This window comes from Gopherus evgoodei, chromosome 10, assembly GCF_007399415.2.
Source record: "Gopherus evgoodei ecotype Sinaloan lineage chromosome 10, rGopEvg1_v1.p, whole genome shotgun sequence".
NCBI classification, from domain to species: domain Eukaryota; kingdom Metazoa; phylum Chordata; order Testudines; family Testudinidae; genus Gopherus; species Gopherus evgoodei.
Window position 1 is genome coordinate 80,993,985 of NC_044331.1, and position 18,495 is coordinate 81,012,479.

An 18,495-nucleotide genomic window follows, 5' to 3' on the forward strand; every position below is an offset into this window, starting at 1 on the left:
AAATTTAATAGAAATGGCTGTGTTGTATACTACTGGGGAGGAGATGTTAATGCATTCCTTCCCGATGCACAGAAAAACCTCCACCATGCTGGGCTTGAAAGATGTCCTTCTGTGATGGTTTTTAATGACATTTTCATTTTTGTTTTTTTTCTCCTAGTTGTTGCTTTTTTGGTGGCTTACCATCAAAACAAGCAGCTGATAGGGGAGAAGGGACTGCTGCCATGCAAACTGTACTTGCAGAACGTCAAACGGTATTTCAAAGGGAAGATTAACCTGGATTCCTTGACCTATGCCCCAACACTCATCTGGTTCCTGGACTGGTCTGATATGGACAGCAACCTGGACTGCCTTGCTGGCCTTGGCTTGGGAGTTTCGGCTTACGTGTTGGTCACTGGATGTGCAAACATGATCCTTATGGCCATTCTGTGGATTCTCTACCTCTCGTTGGTTAACGTTGGACAGATCTGGTAGGTTGACAAACTTTCTTCTCTGATTTTCTCTTTGTAATTTCTCACCATGCATTGTACGGGTAAGCTTTTGTGCTCCTGAAAGATAGAGACATGGTAAGTTATTACATAGGCACATTGAAGAAAGAACGTACCCTTCAGGAAAAAAAAATACAGGTTGGCTAACTTGTTATGGGCCCAATTCTGTTCATGCCTGAATCTTACACTGGTGTAACACCATTAATTTTAATAGAGTGCCTCCTGATTTACATTATTGTGAATAAGAACAGAATCAGCCTGATAACATAACTGTAGTACATGGTATCCCTGCAGAGGGGTATATTCTTTCCTCACTCTAGCTAGGTAATGCATTAGCTTTGTTTTGAGCAAGATTATTCTTTCATTTAAAGCTGGATCAGCACCAGATCCGTCTCGTGAATAGATTATAGCACGTTATCTTTGTGCCTGGTTAAAATAAAATATAAAATGCTCAACCTTTTAAATATAAGGGGAAGGAGGAAAGGATGGTTGTCCATTGCCTGTGCTCTTTAATGATCTCTGGGGGTGTAACTACCAAATTCAGTAACTTCTCTGCCCTGCATAGTAACCTGAATCTGCAGCGTAACTTTATGGGATGTACTCATTGAAGGAGTGCTGGATAAAATTACAGTGTTAGTAAAAGTTGAGAAAGTACAGCAAAACTTGCCAGTCACCCTAAGGAATGATAGTCGCTCTGATAAAGCTAAACACTGTAACCTGTAGTGACCATGGGATAGTCACAGGGTATGACACATCTACCCTAATGTTGAGCAGTATGTTGTGTACATGCCTTTTTCTTCCTTCCTCTAGCTTGCTCCCAAACTGTGTACGCCTAGGTCCTTACCTGAGCTGAGCCAATTTGTCCAGTCCCTGTCTGTGATTTCACAGCTCTTCTATTTAAAGAAAGCGAAAAGAATGGCAGATGTTAAACATCATCCCACTCAGCTTTAGCCCACTTGAGAACCCCTCCACTGCTCTGTGTGCAGCAGGGAAATGTGAGTAATTAGGGGATCCCCGTAATGAGCTAAGTGTACTTCATTCAGCTCTGCAGTTACAAAAGGTCCAGAATAAGGCCACAGTGGCATGATAAGGAGTTTCAAGGGGTATCCTTCCATTGCTTCCACTCCTGAGCTAATCCGAAAGGCTCTCTGCTCATCTCTAGGCGCCTGTATGTCCCTGCTGGCTGTTAGCTTTTACAGGACTTGAAATGCCACCTGGCCCCCATTCTTGGCAGCCATGGGAATTTATGTAATTGTAGCCGCTAAAGCCAGATAGTTTGTTTAACTCCCTTGTGACTCTTTTTGCCCATCTGTAAAAAGTGCATCATAATTACAGCGGCAGAGTTTGGAGGTTGGAAGCTGAGGCTAACCTTCCTCAAAGTCCTGGGGTGCTTGGTTTTGATTTGCCCTGTTAGGAGAGGAAGGTTCTAGCGAGAAGCTTGAGATCCAAATCCAAATTTCCTGCAGATTGGCTGGGTTTTCAGGTGCAGTGCAAGTCCCTCACTAATGTTACTTTGTCCTCATGGGGAGAGTCACGAGGCATAATTCATTAACGTCTGCGAGGCGTACAGGAGCACTGGGCTAAGGCGCCGTGTGAGCGGCAGCCTCTTAACTTTGTTGTATTGATTTATGAGAATGAACCTGTTTGGCTTGTTCTATCTCATGCAGCTACCCAGTCATGCTTGCTCCTCACGTCCCTTGCTCCGAGCCACTTCCACCAGTAATAAGCATGTTCAGAGGAGAGATGTGACCTCTTCTTGGCAGGTGTGAGAGGTGTAGCAGTCTCTCTTAGCTGCTAACTTTTTGCCAAAAATAAATCCTGCTGCAATCTCTGCCAGTTTAACTGCTGCTGAGGGGCTATAGTTGGGGTTTTCCAAGTCTTTAAAGGCAAGGGAGGGTGATGATGTGCGTGGGGGGCGGGGACTTTTTTCCCCAGTGATGGATGGAACCACAACTGCTGCCCAGCAGACCTTGTCCAAATGTCTCTTCCTGAGTGGGTGTATGACTCGGGAGTTCATGGCCAAGCGTTAGGTCCCTTTGTAACTCGGAAGACAATGAATCATCTCATGGGAATGTGAGCCAAGCCCAGAGTTTTCATTCTGTGGATGCTGTGGTTTGAAGGAATTGCCTCCTGATTTTTGAGATAGGATTGTACCTTGCTTTGTTTTGCTAGTTCATTTGGAGCTTGTAAGTTACCCTGTCGTACACAGGTAATTTATGGCATACAGTAACATGTTCTGAGTTTAATGGGGGCGGGGAGGAAAATAGGTGTTGCCTCAATTTCGTCTCAGCTTAGTTGTGGCATGAAATGTATTAAACAGGAAATTGGACTCAGGTTGTAGAGGGTGGGGGAAATCAAAGCGACCCAATGCTGCAGTTCATTCAACCATGGTTACATTTTTCATTAGATCCTCTGCAATGGGTCACTGCGTGGTCAAGACCATATTATCATTGTGCATATACTGTGACATTCAGTTCCACAGGGAAGTAGATGCTGGGTGCCTGGGTGCTTACAATGCAAAAGAGGACTGGGGAGGGGGGAATGAATTGATTCCCCTCTCGCCCCCCTCCCCCAAGATGTGAAGAATTCTTGGGATGCACTCGATAGATCTATGCCTTCTGAAATTAAATGGATGTTGCCTTTGACCTCAGTGGGAGCAGAACCAGGCCTTAAAACTGCAGGTAGCCGATTGTATTGGCTCTTTTTACAAATAAATACACGTTTGCTTTCTGTAGATGGTTGCGGAGTCACCGCTGCTTCTTGTGGCCCTTTGTGACTTGGATGAGCCCTGCAGTAGCCTTGCCTTAGTTTTCCCTCCTGGGCTTGACCCTTCAGCTAAGCCATTAACAAAGCCCACTCCTTCAGGGGGACACAACTCCAAAACCAACTCTAAACACAGAGGCTGTGCCCCAGTCTCTCATTCCCAAGGGGCCTCTTCTGTCCTCTGATTCAAGTCTTTTCTCCCCATTCTCTGGGCTCTTCTTTCCCCTTCCCAGGCTCCTTGTTGTCTCTCCTCTCAGCCTCTCCTGGGCTCCTTCAGATTGCTCCCTGCTCTCTCCAGAGGAGCCACATCCAGACCTTCCTGCCTGGAGTCTTCCATGGGCCTTTGCGGCCTTATGCTCTCATTCTACTGTCGGGCTTCCTTCCTCTGATGCCAACCCTGCACAGTTGGGGTGGCGTGGGGCTAGTGGAACTTGGCTGACTGGCCCAAGGCCTACCCTTAGTGGGGTAGGATTCCCTCTTTCATAGACAAATAGCTAAATTCAGGGATTATGTGAGGGTGACTAGGTGTGAGAGTCACTGGCATCTTTTCATGTCTGGGATGACCTCCTGACATGTATGGGGCAAAGGGCAAGGCAGTTCCAGGCAGGCCATGTTTGGTTATACACATACGATGACCCTTGTTTCTGTGCCAGCGTTACTTGTGTGTCACAGAAATACGGGTTCTTCACTATTTTTTTAAAACTAAATAATTCAGAAATAAACAACCATGAAACAGGTCATAGATGGTTATTTGAAATAGAGGAAGGAACCTCAGAGCAGGTCACTGCATGGATAATTTTTTTGTATCACCTGCCCTTATTTTAGGTAATGGGGACACATTGCGTCTCATCCTTGGGGATTGGCAGGTTGTGGGGATGTTTGGGGGGTTGATGAGATGCTTTGGGGGAGAATCCAGAGATTCTAAGTAGGACCCTTCCATGATTCTTCTCCCAAGATTTATGTCACCAGGCCCCCAATTGGAATTCTGTGACAGTTCCTCAGAGAGGCTTTTCAGGGTATGAAGAAACAGATTATTCCATAATTGCCCATTATGGTGTTTCTAAAGCACCTGGTAATGATTGTTCTCAGAGACAGGATACTGGGTTAAGACAGGCCATTAGTCTGATCCAGTCTATCAGCTCCTATGAGGTTGCTGATTGGGAAGCCATTTCAAGGGAGATACGGGATTTTAAAGAGAGATACAATTTGCTGCTGCTTTACACCAGCAAGGGACAATTTATTCTTTTTATGTCTTTTTTTTTTTAAAATTTAAATTTACATTTTAAATGTGTCTATTTGTTTTGGGCTGAAGTCTTCAGATATCTGATGCTGTTGACTGAGTGACTCTTTCAACTGCCGTCCAGCTGGCTTGAGTTCTGCAGAGAGAGGAAGCTTTGGTAGAGTAACTGTCTCTTTGAAAAGCAGGAAGGCATCAGCTGCATGCACTAGGTATATTAGACTTCCACTTCTTCAAAATACAGTAGCTGGAGAATAGTGTTCTGTTCCAGGGGATCCCTGAACTTTTCTATGACAACACCATGGAGAAAGAGTTAAAGGCCTTTGCCTACTGTATAAAAACTATTAGAATTTGGTAGAAACAGCTGATACCAAATGAGGAGGAGAGGGCCAGACTGGTGGTTCTGAAAGTTGGTAATAGGAAATGGAGTCCATCCTCATGGGGTACACAACTGTCCAATGCTGGTGATGGACTCTGAAAATAGTTGGTGGCTTGTGTGAAATGAACTGATGGGTCTCAATACGGTTCCTAGAGCATGGCCTAGGTTGCCAGACAACGGGCGGACCTGTTAGCAGTCTAGGCAGAGAGGCTGAGGAATGACTGTGTTGTTGAGACTTGACTTCCCTCTGGGCCCTAGAGGTGGTCTCTCCGGGGTAGAGTTCAGACGCATGGTGTGTGAGAGAAGCTTGTACTGTCAGTAGCTGTGCTGTGCTGTTTTGTGGATGCCTAGTGGGAGCAGAGTTCCAGGGCTCTGAATCTGGCATGTTACCGGCACTGCATCCGCTTGAAATTAATCTTTGTCTAGATTCACATGCAATGTGTAAAACATGAATAAAATAAGTGAGATTGTAGATGTCGGGTTTAAGACTTGATCTAATTTGTGGCTTCTGTTACTTTCTGGAACTCTGCCACTATTCTCGTCTCAGTATTCTAGTACTGACACTGCTGCTTAGGTTTGATGCCTCTGCTCACTGTTGGGGAAGCGGCCTGTGATTGGATTCCCAGGATAAGGATTACTTTAATGAAGTTTGTGGGTTTTAAAATCACGCATTGACCTGGAACTAAATACTTAACTTTGTCAGTGTTCTGTAGGTGCTGCTACGATACTTGTGGACCATCTCTGATACAGCACACTTTGGGTGTTTAGTTCTCAAATCTAGTGTTCACAGAAACCAATGTGTTAATTTTAGTGGTCGTCAAATGTAGGACCAAGAATGGGTCCTGGCTATATTTAAAAATGGATCCTGATATAGTCACTTTGGTAACTTTGCACTCAGGTGATGTGTACATTCTACTGTCACGCTGGAGAACTTCACTAGTATCACTGGGTGTGTTGGGAATGTTCATGGTGGTGGCATGAATCACTCTCGTATCCAGCACTCAAAGAGCCTGTGCTCTTAAAAGCACTTTTTTTGGTCTCTGTTTGTGTGTCCCTTTGGCATGCTTTGAATTCATCCTTTGAAATGGAATGAGGCTGATCAGAATCTAAAAAACTGCTGGTGAAATGCAGGATGAAGTTGTTGACTCATGAGTTGGTTGGAGAGTCCCATGTTGAGTGTTAGTAGTATCTCCCATTGTCTTTAATGGTACAGCATATCCCTGGTATCAGGGCTATGTTGCGAGGTTAGTTCTTGTTTGGAAAAAAATAAAAAGCTGTTAAACCAGCTAAAGAATCTGAAAAAGTGTGTGTGTGTGTGTGCATGGAAACCCCTCACTATCTTCTTTCCTTTCTTTGTAGCCTCCACAGGTCCCAGCCCTCTACTGCCATCATATGTAGAATGCTGCTTCTCATATTCATTATATTGGTAAATGAGGAGGACTGGTCACTAATACAGAGCCATCTGGATCACTTGCTAAGCTGGGTGCAGGACTCTGAAAAAGACTTGTGTGTGTGTCACAGTGGGTAGTCAGCTGAACATTGTTAATTCTCAGTGCTATGCTGTGTCCACAAGAGCTAATGTGGTCTTTGCAGTATAAACATGGGAATATTCAGTACGGGTAGAGAGGTTGTATTACATCTATATTTGGGTACTGGTGTTTACCAGCGGCGCTGGAATATTTATGTGCAGTTCTGGTGTCCATACTTCAAGAAGGATGTTGAAAAATTGGAGGGGGGAGGTCAGAGAATGATTAAAGGTTTGAGAAGCATGCCATAAAGTGAAAGGAGCTCAATCTGCCTGTCAAAGAGAATGTTGGGGTCTGACTTGATCATAGTCACCGAAATGTGACTAAATGGCTTTTCAGTCTAGCAGACAAAGGTATAACAAGATCCAATGGCTCGAAGTTGAAGCTAGACAAATTCAGACTAGAAATGAGAGGCAAATTTCTAACAGTGAGAGTATTTAACCACAGGAACAACTTACCAAGAATTGTAGTAGATTCTCCATTACTGGACATTTTAAAATCGACACTGGCAATTTTTGTAGAAGATATGCTCTAGCTGGACCATAGCTATTCGGCTTAAAGAAGGAATTAATTTAGGGAAGACCTATGGACTGTGCTGTGCAGGAGGTCAGACTAAGTGGTCACAGTGGTGCTTCTGGCTTTAAACTGTTTGACTCTTGCACACTCTAGACCTGTAGAGTGACCGATCTGATGCAGAGAAAGTGTATATATAGAGTCTGGAGTTGGAACAGGTGTTGTTTAAATCCACTTTGCTCTTTGGCTGATTTCTGAGCCATGTGGAGAGGCTCACAGGACATTCATTTTCATCCTGCGTCAGGTGGGAGGATCCTGGATGTTCACTGAAGGATCAAGGTGATAAAAAGAGAGGGAAAACAAATGGGAGAGCATAAAGGGCTTTATGTATAGAATTCTGATTAGCCCCCCGCCCAGAGTGAAAACTGAGCCCTGATCATTTTGTCAGCCTCCCAGCCCTTAATGGGGTACAGCCTAGAACTGTTTGCCAGTCCATCTGCCAGAAGATAGAAAACTGATTAAAGTCCTGCATAGGCCAAGTGTTTTTTAATGAGACTTAAAACCCACAAAATGCTCATGACAAAAAAGCCTGTCGACTTTTTCTGTTATGAAGGCCCTTCAAAGAATGGCAATTTTAACTGCAGTTAAATTACATGCCCCTGAGACATGCTTTTATGACCTGCATTATTACTGTCCTTGTAACAAAGCCCTAATACTAAATCAAAAGCCGTTAATATTATGTCCAATCAGCTAACGATGACAAAATATAGGGTATCTGGGGCCAGGACTAAAGGAGTCATGTCCTCTTCACCTAAACCCCGGCTAAATATTACAGCATCTGCATCTGCTTGGAAACCATCTGGCGTAGTGGCTCCAAAGGGCATGTGAGTATGAATCAAATTGTGTTTACTCAACTAACAACCTCAGGGGTTTGTATAGTAGTACAGTGCAGTTCAGTTTCACATTCTCTTGTGGAAAAAGGTGTGCTGCCTGGTCTTGTGTTATCCCAAGTATTTGTTAGCAGTAGCTCCATCAATATTTCCACAGGGGAGGAAGGCACTGAAAAGAACGTTGTAGCTACTCAGTGCTGTAACATTTTACTTATTGGCTTGTAGAACATACTCCCTTGAGTTCTTGTAACACCACCAGTACAATGCCATGTACATTGGCCAAACCAGACAGTCTACGCAAAAGAATAAATGGACACAAATCAGACGTCAAGAATTATAACATACAAAAACCAGCCGGAGAACACTTCAACCTTCCTGATCACTCGATTACAGGCCTCAAAGTTGCAATACTCCAACAAAAAAACTTCAAAACCAGACTCCAATGAGAAACTGCAGAATTGGAATTAATTTGCAAACTTGACACCATTAAATTAGTCTTGAATAAAGATTGAGAGTGGATGGGTCATTACACAAAGTAAAACCTATTTCCCCATGCTAATTTTCCCCCACTGTTACTCACACCTTCTTGTCAACTGCTGGAAATGGGCCATCCTGATTATCACTACAAAAGTTTTTTTTTTCTCCTGCTGATAATAGCCCACCTTAACTGATTACTCTCGTTATAGTTGGTATGGCAACACAAATTTTTTCAGGTCCTCTGTGTATATATATTCTCCTACTGTATTTTCCACTGCATGCATCCAATGAAGTGGGTTTTAGCCCACGAAGCTTATGCTCAAATACATTTGTTAGTCTCTAAAGTGCCACAAGTACTCCTCGTTCTTTTTTACCAGAATCTCAGTTTGGAATTTGGAATGCCATATAGCTGTTATAGCAAGTATCTTAGTAAACGTATCCCAATATTAGACAATACACTTATCTTCTCTCTCTTAGCTTTCATTTTAATTTTGTAAGTGACAGAGATAGAGGAGAGAGAGAGAAGGTGGTTTTGAGATAAGATCTGAAAATATACGGAGAATAAATGAAGAAGCACAGAGCGATGGATAGGAGACCAGTGCTAGATTAGTTTAAGGGCATGTTTACATGGGTATAATGTATTCCAGAATAGCTCCCCAGATGGACGCTGTTCTGGAATAAAAGTGATTTTATTCTAGACTGTTTGGAAGCAAACTAATTACTCTGGAATAAAAGTCACTTATTTTGTTCCAGACTAGCATGTCTACACGGGAAGCTATGCTGAAACAGCTATTGAAAAATCACTTATTCCACAATGCCTATTCTGGTCAATATATCCACGCTGATGAGCTTTAATGAAGGTAGCAGGGAAAGGGGCTATGAGAGAAGATTTGATAAGGTGTGCTGCAGCAAGGTCAGGGAGGTTCTTAAAACAGGACGGGCAGTTTTGAACAAGATGATGGAAAAAAAAATGGGGAACTAGTACTGATTGTTATAGACCGATATTGAGGATGGAGGAGACAGGGAGAAAGGTGCCTGCTGGAGATCAGTGATGATTTTGTTTTCTTCCAGAGCATTGATAAAAGTTTTAAATAGTGTAGGGCCAAGATCTGATATCTCTGGGCCCCCATTAGGAACACACCCGCTCACTGAGGATTCCCTGTTTACAGTTACATTTTGAGACCTATCATTTAGCCAGCGTTTAATCCATGCCATGCTGATTTTGGGTCATTTTCGTTTCTGAATCAAAATGTTGTGCAGTACCAAGTCAAATGCCTCATTACATCAATGTCTATTACATCAACACTATTGCCTGTATCAAGCAAACTTGTCTTCTCATAAAACAAAATATCAAGTTAGACCAGATCTCTATTCCATAAACCCATTTTCCCTGGGATCTGACATGCGTATAGTACCCAGGTTATTGCACATACCCGTTCCTGCTGAGAAATGCGTCCACATCTCTGCTTGGCAGGGCAGAGCAATAACCAACAATGGGAAGTTTGATGGACCTTTGTTACATCTGTGTGATTGTTCTCCATAAATGAGGCTTTATAATGACGGGGGGTACGTCCAGACTACCTGCCCTATCGGCGGGTAGCGATCGATTTATTGGGGGTCAATATATCTCGTCTCATCTAGACGCAATATATTGATCCCCGAACGTGCTCCTTGTCAACTCCGGAACTCCACTGGAGCGAGCAGCGGTGGTGGAGTCGATGGGGGAGCCGCGGACATCGATCCCGCGCTGTGAGGACGGGAGGTAAGTCGGAGTAAGATGCTTCGACTTCAGCTACGCTATCCCGTAGCTGAAGTTGCGTATCTTAGATCGATACCCTCCCTAGTATAGACCAGACCTGGGACACCACCCTTTTAATAGAAACTGTGACCAACCCAAACAGTTTCCATGTAAATGACAGTGTTCCTGTTTTTACATACAGTATTCTGTTTGTGAAGATTAATTACGCTTTTTTCCTTTTACTATCTTGAGGGGATGAATTGCAGACACAGAGATTTTGTGCTAACGTTACCTTTTCATGTTTGTCTGCTAAGGGGTACGACATCTGAAGAGTTTATTAACCAGGTGTGATGCTCTGTCAAGTGTGGCTGTTAATTAATACAGCAGCTCCATTTATATGCCTCAGAGCTTATTCTGAATAAAAGAAAAATGTAAATGTAATAAACCAGCCAATGTGCTACAGAGTTTAGAGTGAGATGAATCAAGATGAGACTTCAGCACTGTTTAGGGTTATAAAACTGGATGATTAGATTATTTTATCTTGCCTCTTTGATCAGGTAGTGGAAACGAGGCCTCCTTAGTAATGGCGATCCAAACCAAAGATGAGCAAAATTAAAAGGGCGTGCAAAAAAATGTAGCTTCTCTTCTCAGTCGTCAACTCCTGGGGAAAATGAAGTTTCCAGTTACAACTCTGGTCATACAGCCTTCGAACTTCAGTTCTGCAGTTGCCTCATTAAACACAGTAGCACGCAGGAGTGAAAGTAACTTAAAGGACTTACTGGTAAGCTGGAGTCCTGAGCGGGGGTGTGGCCTCAACCAGAAGAGGTGTGGCCTCAACTGGAAGACCTTTCAAGATTTAAAGGCCCTACGGCTCAGGCTGTGGCTGGGAGCCCCAGGGCTTTTAAATCACCCCGGAGCTGCCAGCTGCAGAGGCGGATGGGAGCCTCGGGGCTCAGGGGCAAATTAAAGGGCCCATGGCTCTGACTGCTGTGGAGCCCTGGGCCCTTTAAATCACCGTGGGAGCCCTGCCGCCGCTACCCCAGTGGTGGCAGGGCACTGATGACGCTTTAAAGGGCCTGGGGCTCCTCACAGTGGTAGGAGCACCAGGCCCTTTAAATCCCCGCCCGAGCCTGGCTGCCGGAGCTCTGGCGATGATTTAAAGGGCCCGAGGCTTCCCGAAGTGGCCGGAGCCCAGGGCCCTTTAAATCACTGCCAGGGAAGCCGGTCCAGTGCAGACTGTACTGGCTTACTTTCACCTCTGGTGGCACCATCTCTAAATTAATCTGGGTTTCTGCTGCTTGCCCTGAGATAGGGATGGAGAGAACTGAGGGAAGGTTGAGGGAGGGTTGAAAACTGTTCTTTCCCCTCTGTCAAATGTGACTTCTTGGAGTTTTTTTTAGGAGGAGGAGACTGGTTGGTTGGTTGGTTGGTTGAAAACTGAAACAAAACAAGGAATGCATTTTAGGTGAAAGCAGAGAAATGGCGGTGTACAAAGTGTGAAACAGTACTGTGGATTTTTATATTTCCTTCCATTCGAGGATCTGAGAGTTCCGCAAGGCATAAACATAGTCTCTTAACATTCCATAAATATTATGCCTGTTTTTATCAATGAGGAACCTGAGGTACTGAGGGCAAATCTGCATGGTGCCGCTCAGAAAGTTGGTAAATTTAATTAAAGATGTGAAGTCAAAGTGCATTAATCCCCTGTGTGGCTGCTCATTCAGAAGCGAAGTGGCCTTCGTTCACTGTTGCTTAACCCTTTCCTAAGTGTGTCCCATGTAGACAAGTCCTGAGAGTTCGTGAGCCATGCAGGAAGTCAGTGGTAGAAACGGGAATAGACTCCTCACACCTCGACTCTTATGCACTGACCAGCTTTTACATGCAGGAAGACACTTTGACTGCAGAAGTGGAAGGTGTGTGTTTGTCCACTGACTTGCTTTGACCTTGGACAAGCCATTTCATCCATCTGTGTCTCAGTTTACCTTCTGCCAAGTGGCAGTAAGAATGCTTCCCTGTCTCACAGAAGCACTGCGCATCATCATTTTAGTAAAGCACTTTTTAGGCCCTCATAAAAAATACTCAAGAAATGCAGATGGTTAATATGGTGTGTAACTTTTGTATGTGCTTTTACAAAGTGTTCTTGCTCAGAGATTTTGCTGAATTTAATTTAAAGCAACACATTATTTTGACAACTGTATTTGAAATTATTTGAATCGTGTTAGGGGCCTTACATTTTTTTAAGTAAGCTTTATTACAGCTTGGCTCTGTCTGTTTTTCTGGCTCTCAAAAGTATCCCAACAACAAGTTGAATCTTATTCTTTTATCTACTCTTTGCTTTGGCAATATACCTCAGGAATGTCTTTGTTATTAAGGATTGCTGCTTGACATCCCCCTTTCTCCTCTCCCCTAAAAAAAGAAAGGATTATCTCTAGAAACTTAAACCGAAAGTTAAAGGATCTCAGGGGGTCATCCTTCCTGTAGAGGAAGCTGGTTTTGGCACTTCCTACTCATACAGAAAAGAACGGGCATATCAGTTTCAAAGAATGTTGTGAGCAGTTGATATTATTACCATGTGACGCTATTGCTTTGCGATACAATTGGGAGCTAATGATGCTAATGAAAAACATGTTTGCATTTGAAAGATAAAAATTTAATGATGGCTGATGTCAGTCATGAATCATTTAATATTTCCCTCGAAACGTCAAGTTTTCCCCTCTCCACTCCTGTCATTTTGGTATACTCAACCGTCCTTTAAAACGGGAGTGTTTGCTTATTTATTGGTTTGCACAGCACAATGGGATTCCAATCCTGATAGGTGCTAGTGCCGTATGAATAACAGAGAATCCCACAGATGCCTTTGAATTTTAGATATTTAAGTATTGGGAATTTCCAAATAAAGAGAATGATTCCCCCCTCACCCATTGTTTTGTTTTGAGGCAATAAGTAACATTTAATAGAATAAGAAAACTAGGCAATTAGCTGTTTGTAAATAATTTAGATTGTGATTTTCAAAGATTCCTAGAGGGTTAGGAACCCAACTCCTACTAAAAGTCAATGGGATTTAGGCACCTTCAGATCCTTTGAAAATCCCTGCCTATTCTATGATGGTGAAATGGTTTGAAAAAACAGGTAGAAGTGACGTGACATTTACTAATGGAGTCAATTCGTCCATAGCGTGAGCTGGTCTATGTGGTTGGACCAGATTAGTTTAGGACTGACAGAGCCTTTGTTGGTAGGAGAAGAGTTATCAAATGTCAGGCTGTATGGTGAAAACTGTTGGCTGCAGTGATTAAAGAGAATTTCACTCCCCCTCCTTCCACTTTTTTTGTGCAGTTATCAAGGTACCTTGTTGCTTTTTCTTAGCCTTCTGTTAGATTTAAATTTGCACTGGGTCTAGTTTTTGGCTACTGCCATGCACAAGATGCTAGTCAATAGACCTATTATCAGATCCATAACTAATTCAATTTGTCTATGTAAATACAAATGTTAAAAAAAAATTTGTGCCAGTGCTTCTCATGTTACTGTATGATACTCCAGGAAATTATAATAATCCTACTTGGGCCATTGGTTTTAGAGCAATTAGTGTCTATTTCAGAGGGCTGAAGGGTTAAATGATTGTGTGAGCCTGCGTTTTTTAATCTAAAAATGTCTTAAATGAAATTTTTCTCTTCCTTTGATTTTTAGTATTGTTGGTAAAACAGATAGTTTAGGCTTTACTGAAATTAAAATTACCTACAGGTCACCAAATGAAATTAATAGATCGCAGGTTTAAAACAAACAAAGGGAATTATTTCTTTCCACAATGTGCAGTCAACCTGTGGAACTCTTTGCTAGAGGATGTTGTGAAGGCCAAGGCTATAACAGGGTTAACAAAAGAGCTAGATAAATTCATGGAGGATTGGTTCATCAATGGCTATTAGCCAGGATGGACAGGAATGGTGTCCCTAGCCTCTGTTTGCCAGAAACTGGGAATGGGAGACAGGGGCTGGATCACTTGATGATTCCCTCCCTGTTCTGTTCATTCCCTCTGGAGCACCTGGCACTGGCTGCTGTTGGAAGAGAGGATACTGGGCTAGATGCACCTTTGGTCTGACCCAGTCTGGCTGTTCTTATGCTTTAAAGGTTGTGTTGGTGTAAGAGTAAGCAAAAATCTATTTAAAAAAATTATTAACTCATCAATTAGTAAGTGCTCTGGATATCTTATATTGTATAGCACTTATCTTTATATAGGGTACCATGTCAATATCTGTGCTAGGAGACTGGCATTTCCAGGGACTATTTAGATATCTGGAATGCCTGTAAAAATACTTTGTGTCCATACAGAAAACTGCTCCAGATGTTCCAGTACTGGTATGACTGCATCAGATACTGAGCATTGCAGCTGCATTGGCGCAGTTGGTCCTCCCAGTATGACACCGTGATGCTGCTGACAGCAAGGTGTACTGTATATGTTTACATGTAAACTTCTCCAGTCACCTGTTTGAAAATTTGAGCTTTTAGCCATTTTATCATGTTGTCTTCATCCTTAGCACTTCTTACCTAAATGTCAAATCTATTGGCTGTCTAATATTAAGAAGTGGTGGTATCCCAGAATCTTAGAGACAAGGTGGGTGGGGTAATATCTTTTATTGGACCAATGCAAGTGGTCTCTGTAATATTAAGAAAACACATATGAGGTTGGTGATGTGTATCAGTTGCTTAGCTTCATAAAAAGCACAGGAAAAGAACGTTATGTAACTTGATGCATTGATCTCAAAGACAGTGTTAGTGAAAAACATGATTTTTTTGCACCCTTTTTATTTTAAATTTCATCTGATGAAAAGAATGAATAGATCATCAGCAAAAGGGAGTGGAGGTGGTGGTGAGGGTCACACATCAAGGAAGGAGTGGCTTTTATTATATAGATTTTTGTGGCATCTACAATATTCTAAATTCTATCCACACATGGAAATACACACACACTCTCTCTCAGTATGTTTACAGTCAAAGAAACTTATCAGAAGATTGCATGGTTAATGGGAAGGTTGTGCAGTCTCTAGTGTCTCTGGCAGAGCCCTGTGGTACCAGAGGAGTATTTTAAATTTTATATTATGTGCCACGTCTAATTTTCAGCTGTATCCTGTATGTTGGTTTGAGTATTGATTCCACAGCTGAAGGACTTAAGAAAAGAACGAATAATGTTTTTAATGAATGCTTTTAAAAAGTTGTAACTTGCCAAATACCTTCATGCAGACAGTGCCACCCAGGATATGTGCATCTTTCTTAATTAATCTAACTTTTTGGAGCTGCCTGATGGCTTGTGGTTGGAACGAAGGTTAATGCTCTGATTGGTACAGATTAAAAGCAATCAGGGATTAGGGAAGTGTCCAAGCCCTCTACCGAATCTTTGTATTTGCTAATTTCTTTAAGGGCCTAATTCTGGAAACTCTTATTACTGAGAGTAAGATCATTAGCTAGCCAGGAACTGCTTGTAAGAGTAAATATTTGCAGGGTCAAGACATGTTGTTTGATGAGCGCTCCAGAAATATTTGAATAAATGGAAATTCTCTCTTTGAGTAGATTCAGGCCCCCTGGGACAAGGCCCTGTAATCAATAGCAGAAGGTATATGGAAACGTATAGTACTTTCAGAATAAGGAATTGGAGTCTTATAGAACTTTAATGTGGAAGAATCCAAAAGGTTCGTGTAGAAACTACCATAAAACTCACAGAATGTGGTAGAAAATGATAGCCCTTCTATAGGCTTGTATTTAACAGGGAATTATATTCGGTCTATAGGATTATTAAAAACAAAACCTTAGGAAGGTTGTTCTGTGAAATTCTATATGACTTTACATAAATCCTGGAGGTTTCAGGAAGACTTTATTTAGGAATAAAACAAGGAACTGATTTCAGCGGGAGTCAGATCCAACCCAGAGTGGGGAAAAGTTTGCAATACTTCCTTTCATTCTCCCTCTTTTCTTCCTCTGCCGGTGTCACGTTTTGTGCTTTTGATTCATAGTCCAATCTAAGGAGCAGCTTCAAGCCGGATTCCACAAGCTGCCATTTCAGTGACTGGTTTTGGCCCTGGAACAGTCTAACCAAAGCTGACTTCATTTGAATTTGGCTACTTCTCCGGCTGCCTAAGCCAGGTCCCATAACAACTTTTAGCTTTGGAAATGAGCATAGACAGAAGCCTTGGCTTCCACCAGCTTTCAGTTAGGTAATTCAATTTTTGGTTGACTTTTAACCAAGCCCTGTACCCTGCTTTGCAAGGAGACAATAAAATGGTACATTGCCCCTTTCAGTGACTATGGGAACTGACACCGTGTAGAGAGCTTTGTGTGAATGCCCTATCATTTAGCAATTCCATATAATTGTTTAAATAGCCAGCATTGCTCCATTAGGTGGCATTTCTCAGTTTGCCAGAAGGCTTTGTGGAGTCCCTCTTCTTTCCAGTCCCTTTTAACTCTCCCTTGTCAGTATCTTTTCCACCACCATGAGAAAGAGAGAAACAAACTCTCTAAAATATAGCTCTCTGTTTAAATGTGGATGTTGTGATTACAGAGCTCAGCCTCCCAGCTTTTAGAGATCTGTGACCACAATAAAATGAATCCAGAAACCAAGACAAGTGGTTTCACTTATTACCATTCTAGCTTATTTCCTCCTCCCTCCTCCCCCCACGACCGCTGTGGAATACTAAGGCTTGGCAGCAGCTGAAACCAGCTCTCAAAGATGTTACTTGCCCTATGCTCTTGACTTAATGATGCATCCTAAGTTAATGAAGAACTGGAGTGGTTCCGTTGTATTGCTTTGATGGATTGTCGGCTTTTGTGGCTTCCAAGTGTGTAACTTGAGGTTACTTTAATCATTACTTTTTTTGTTTGGTTGTAATAATGCCTAAAGGCCTCACTACGGGACCGGGGCCCCATTGCGCTTGGCGCTGTACATGGACACACAGTGAAAACACAGTCCCTGCCTCAAAGAGCTGACAGTCTAAGTTTGAGAAGAGACAGATTGATTGATACAATGCAGGGAGCTTAAGTGAGATTATGTTATACAGTAGTCATCATGCTACAGTCCACTGATCCATTGCAATGGGTACTTCAGCCTGCTTGCAGACAGAACTGTCTGTCTGTCTGTTACTGCTAGTGGGGAACGCTCTGTCCCCTGATGTAGCCTGCAGTTTTAGCTGTCTTCCTGGTGGCAGGTAGACCTGCTGCCATGCTTTTTGGAGGGAAACTCGAGCCTTTTATTTAAAAACTCTGACGACGGTGTCTGCTCAGTCGTATATCTGTCTAATTCCCAGATGGCTGCATTTGCCTTTTGGGGAGACTGTGCCCTCAGCTCTGCTTCCCCGTTGGAGGCATTTGCAGCAGCTGCTGCCCCTGCCGTGGTCAGGGTGTACTAGGTCAGAGGCAAAAAGAGAGGTCTGATGGAGCGTTTCGCCGGGGCGCTTGGTAGTCTCCATGGGCAGAGTTGAGTGCCCCTCCTCTTCTTCAGCCCAGTTTATGTGGGATTTCCTCAGCCCCACCCCCTGGGCAGGAAAGCAGATGGACAGGATGGAGAAACCAGCTCCAGGGGCAAGCAGCTCCCCTTCCTCCATTTCCATGAGGGGAGCCAGCAGCATGAGGGCAGCAAGTGCATGAGTCCCCAGACCCCCCTTTAGCAGCAACGCTCCTAACTGAGAAGCCAAGCTGCCTCCGCTGCTTGGGCTATGGACAGAGGGCACTGGACACATCATGAACACTGCCAATGCTCGACTTGGCCTGCAGGCCCAGCTCTCTCTCCCTGCTGCCACCTCTATACCAGACCTCCCAGGGGATTCATGCTTGTATCTAGGCCTGTGTGGAACTCCTGCAGTAGCTCAGGGTAGATCTTCTGAGGCGTCCATCTGTGAGCCCCAGGCCAGCTCCTTCTTTGAGACCCCCAGACAGGGCCCACATAGGAGAAGGGAGACAAGGGCTAGCCTCTGGAAATGTCTTTGGAGCAATCTCTGTAGCTGATTTCACTTTCATCTCTGAAGCAGGTTTATGGGGACAAATTGAACCTCTGCAGGAGGATTTGTTGTACATCTGATCCGTTAAAATAGACCTCCCAATAGCTGCCCTCTCCAATCAGACACTTTTTTGAGGTTGGGAGATTTCTCTGCTGAAACCATGGATGGCTGTTTTTAATTCAGACCCAGCTGCACCCATTCTCAAAATTAAATTCAGGAAATATTCTTCCTTCTCTTAAGCATCAAAGTCGAGTCCTTAGGAGCAGAGAAGTCATGTCTCCTTATATTGAGAGCTGCTAGATGGCCACATGGCCATCAATACATAAATTCACCGGATTCTTCATATTGGTGTTTCAGAAGTCTTCTGCGTGTCTTTGTGCCCAGGAGAAGGTGGAGAACATATGATATACCTTGTTTTGGATGACAGTATTTCAGAGATGATCTTGTTTCTCACCTTGGAGGCACACTGCTCTGAAAACCCCGTTAGATATGTGATAGCACTTTTTCCATT

The 18,495-nt window shown here is 43.2% G+C and overlaps 1 protein-coding gene across 6 annotated transcripts in view; it reads left to right on the forward strand.

Annotated features, from left to right (window-relative positions):
- The window catches only part of LMF1 (lipase maturation factor 1), a 330,506-nt gene that overhangs the window by 18,087 nt on the left and 293,924 nt on the right, over positions 1-18,495 (forward strand). For all 6 annotated transcript variants that reach the window (XR_004002415.1, XM_030578587.1, XM_030578585.1 and 3 more), the window contains exon 2: positions 158-467. Coding sequence is in view for 5 of the 6 variants with exons in the window: in XM_030578587.1 (XP_030434447.1) it covers positions 158-467 (310 nt within the window). In the remaining variant the exon portion in view is untranslated. The remainder of the gene's footprint in view (positions 1-157; positions 468-18,495) is intronic.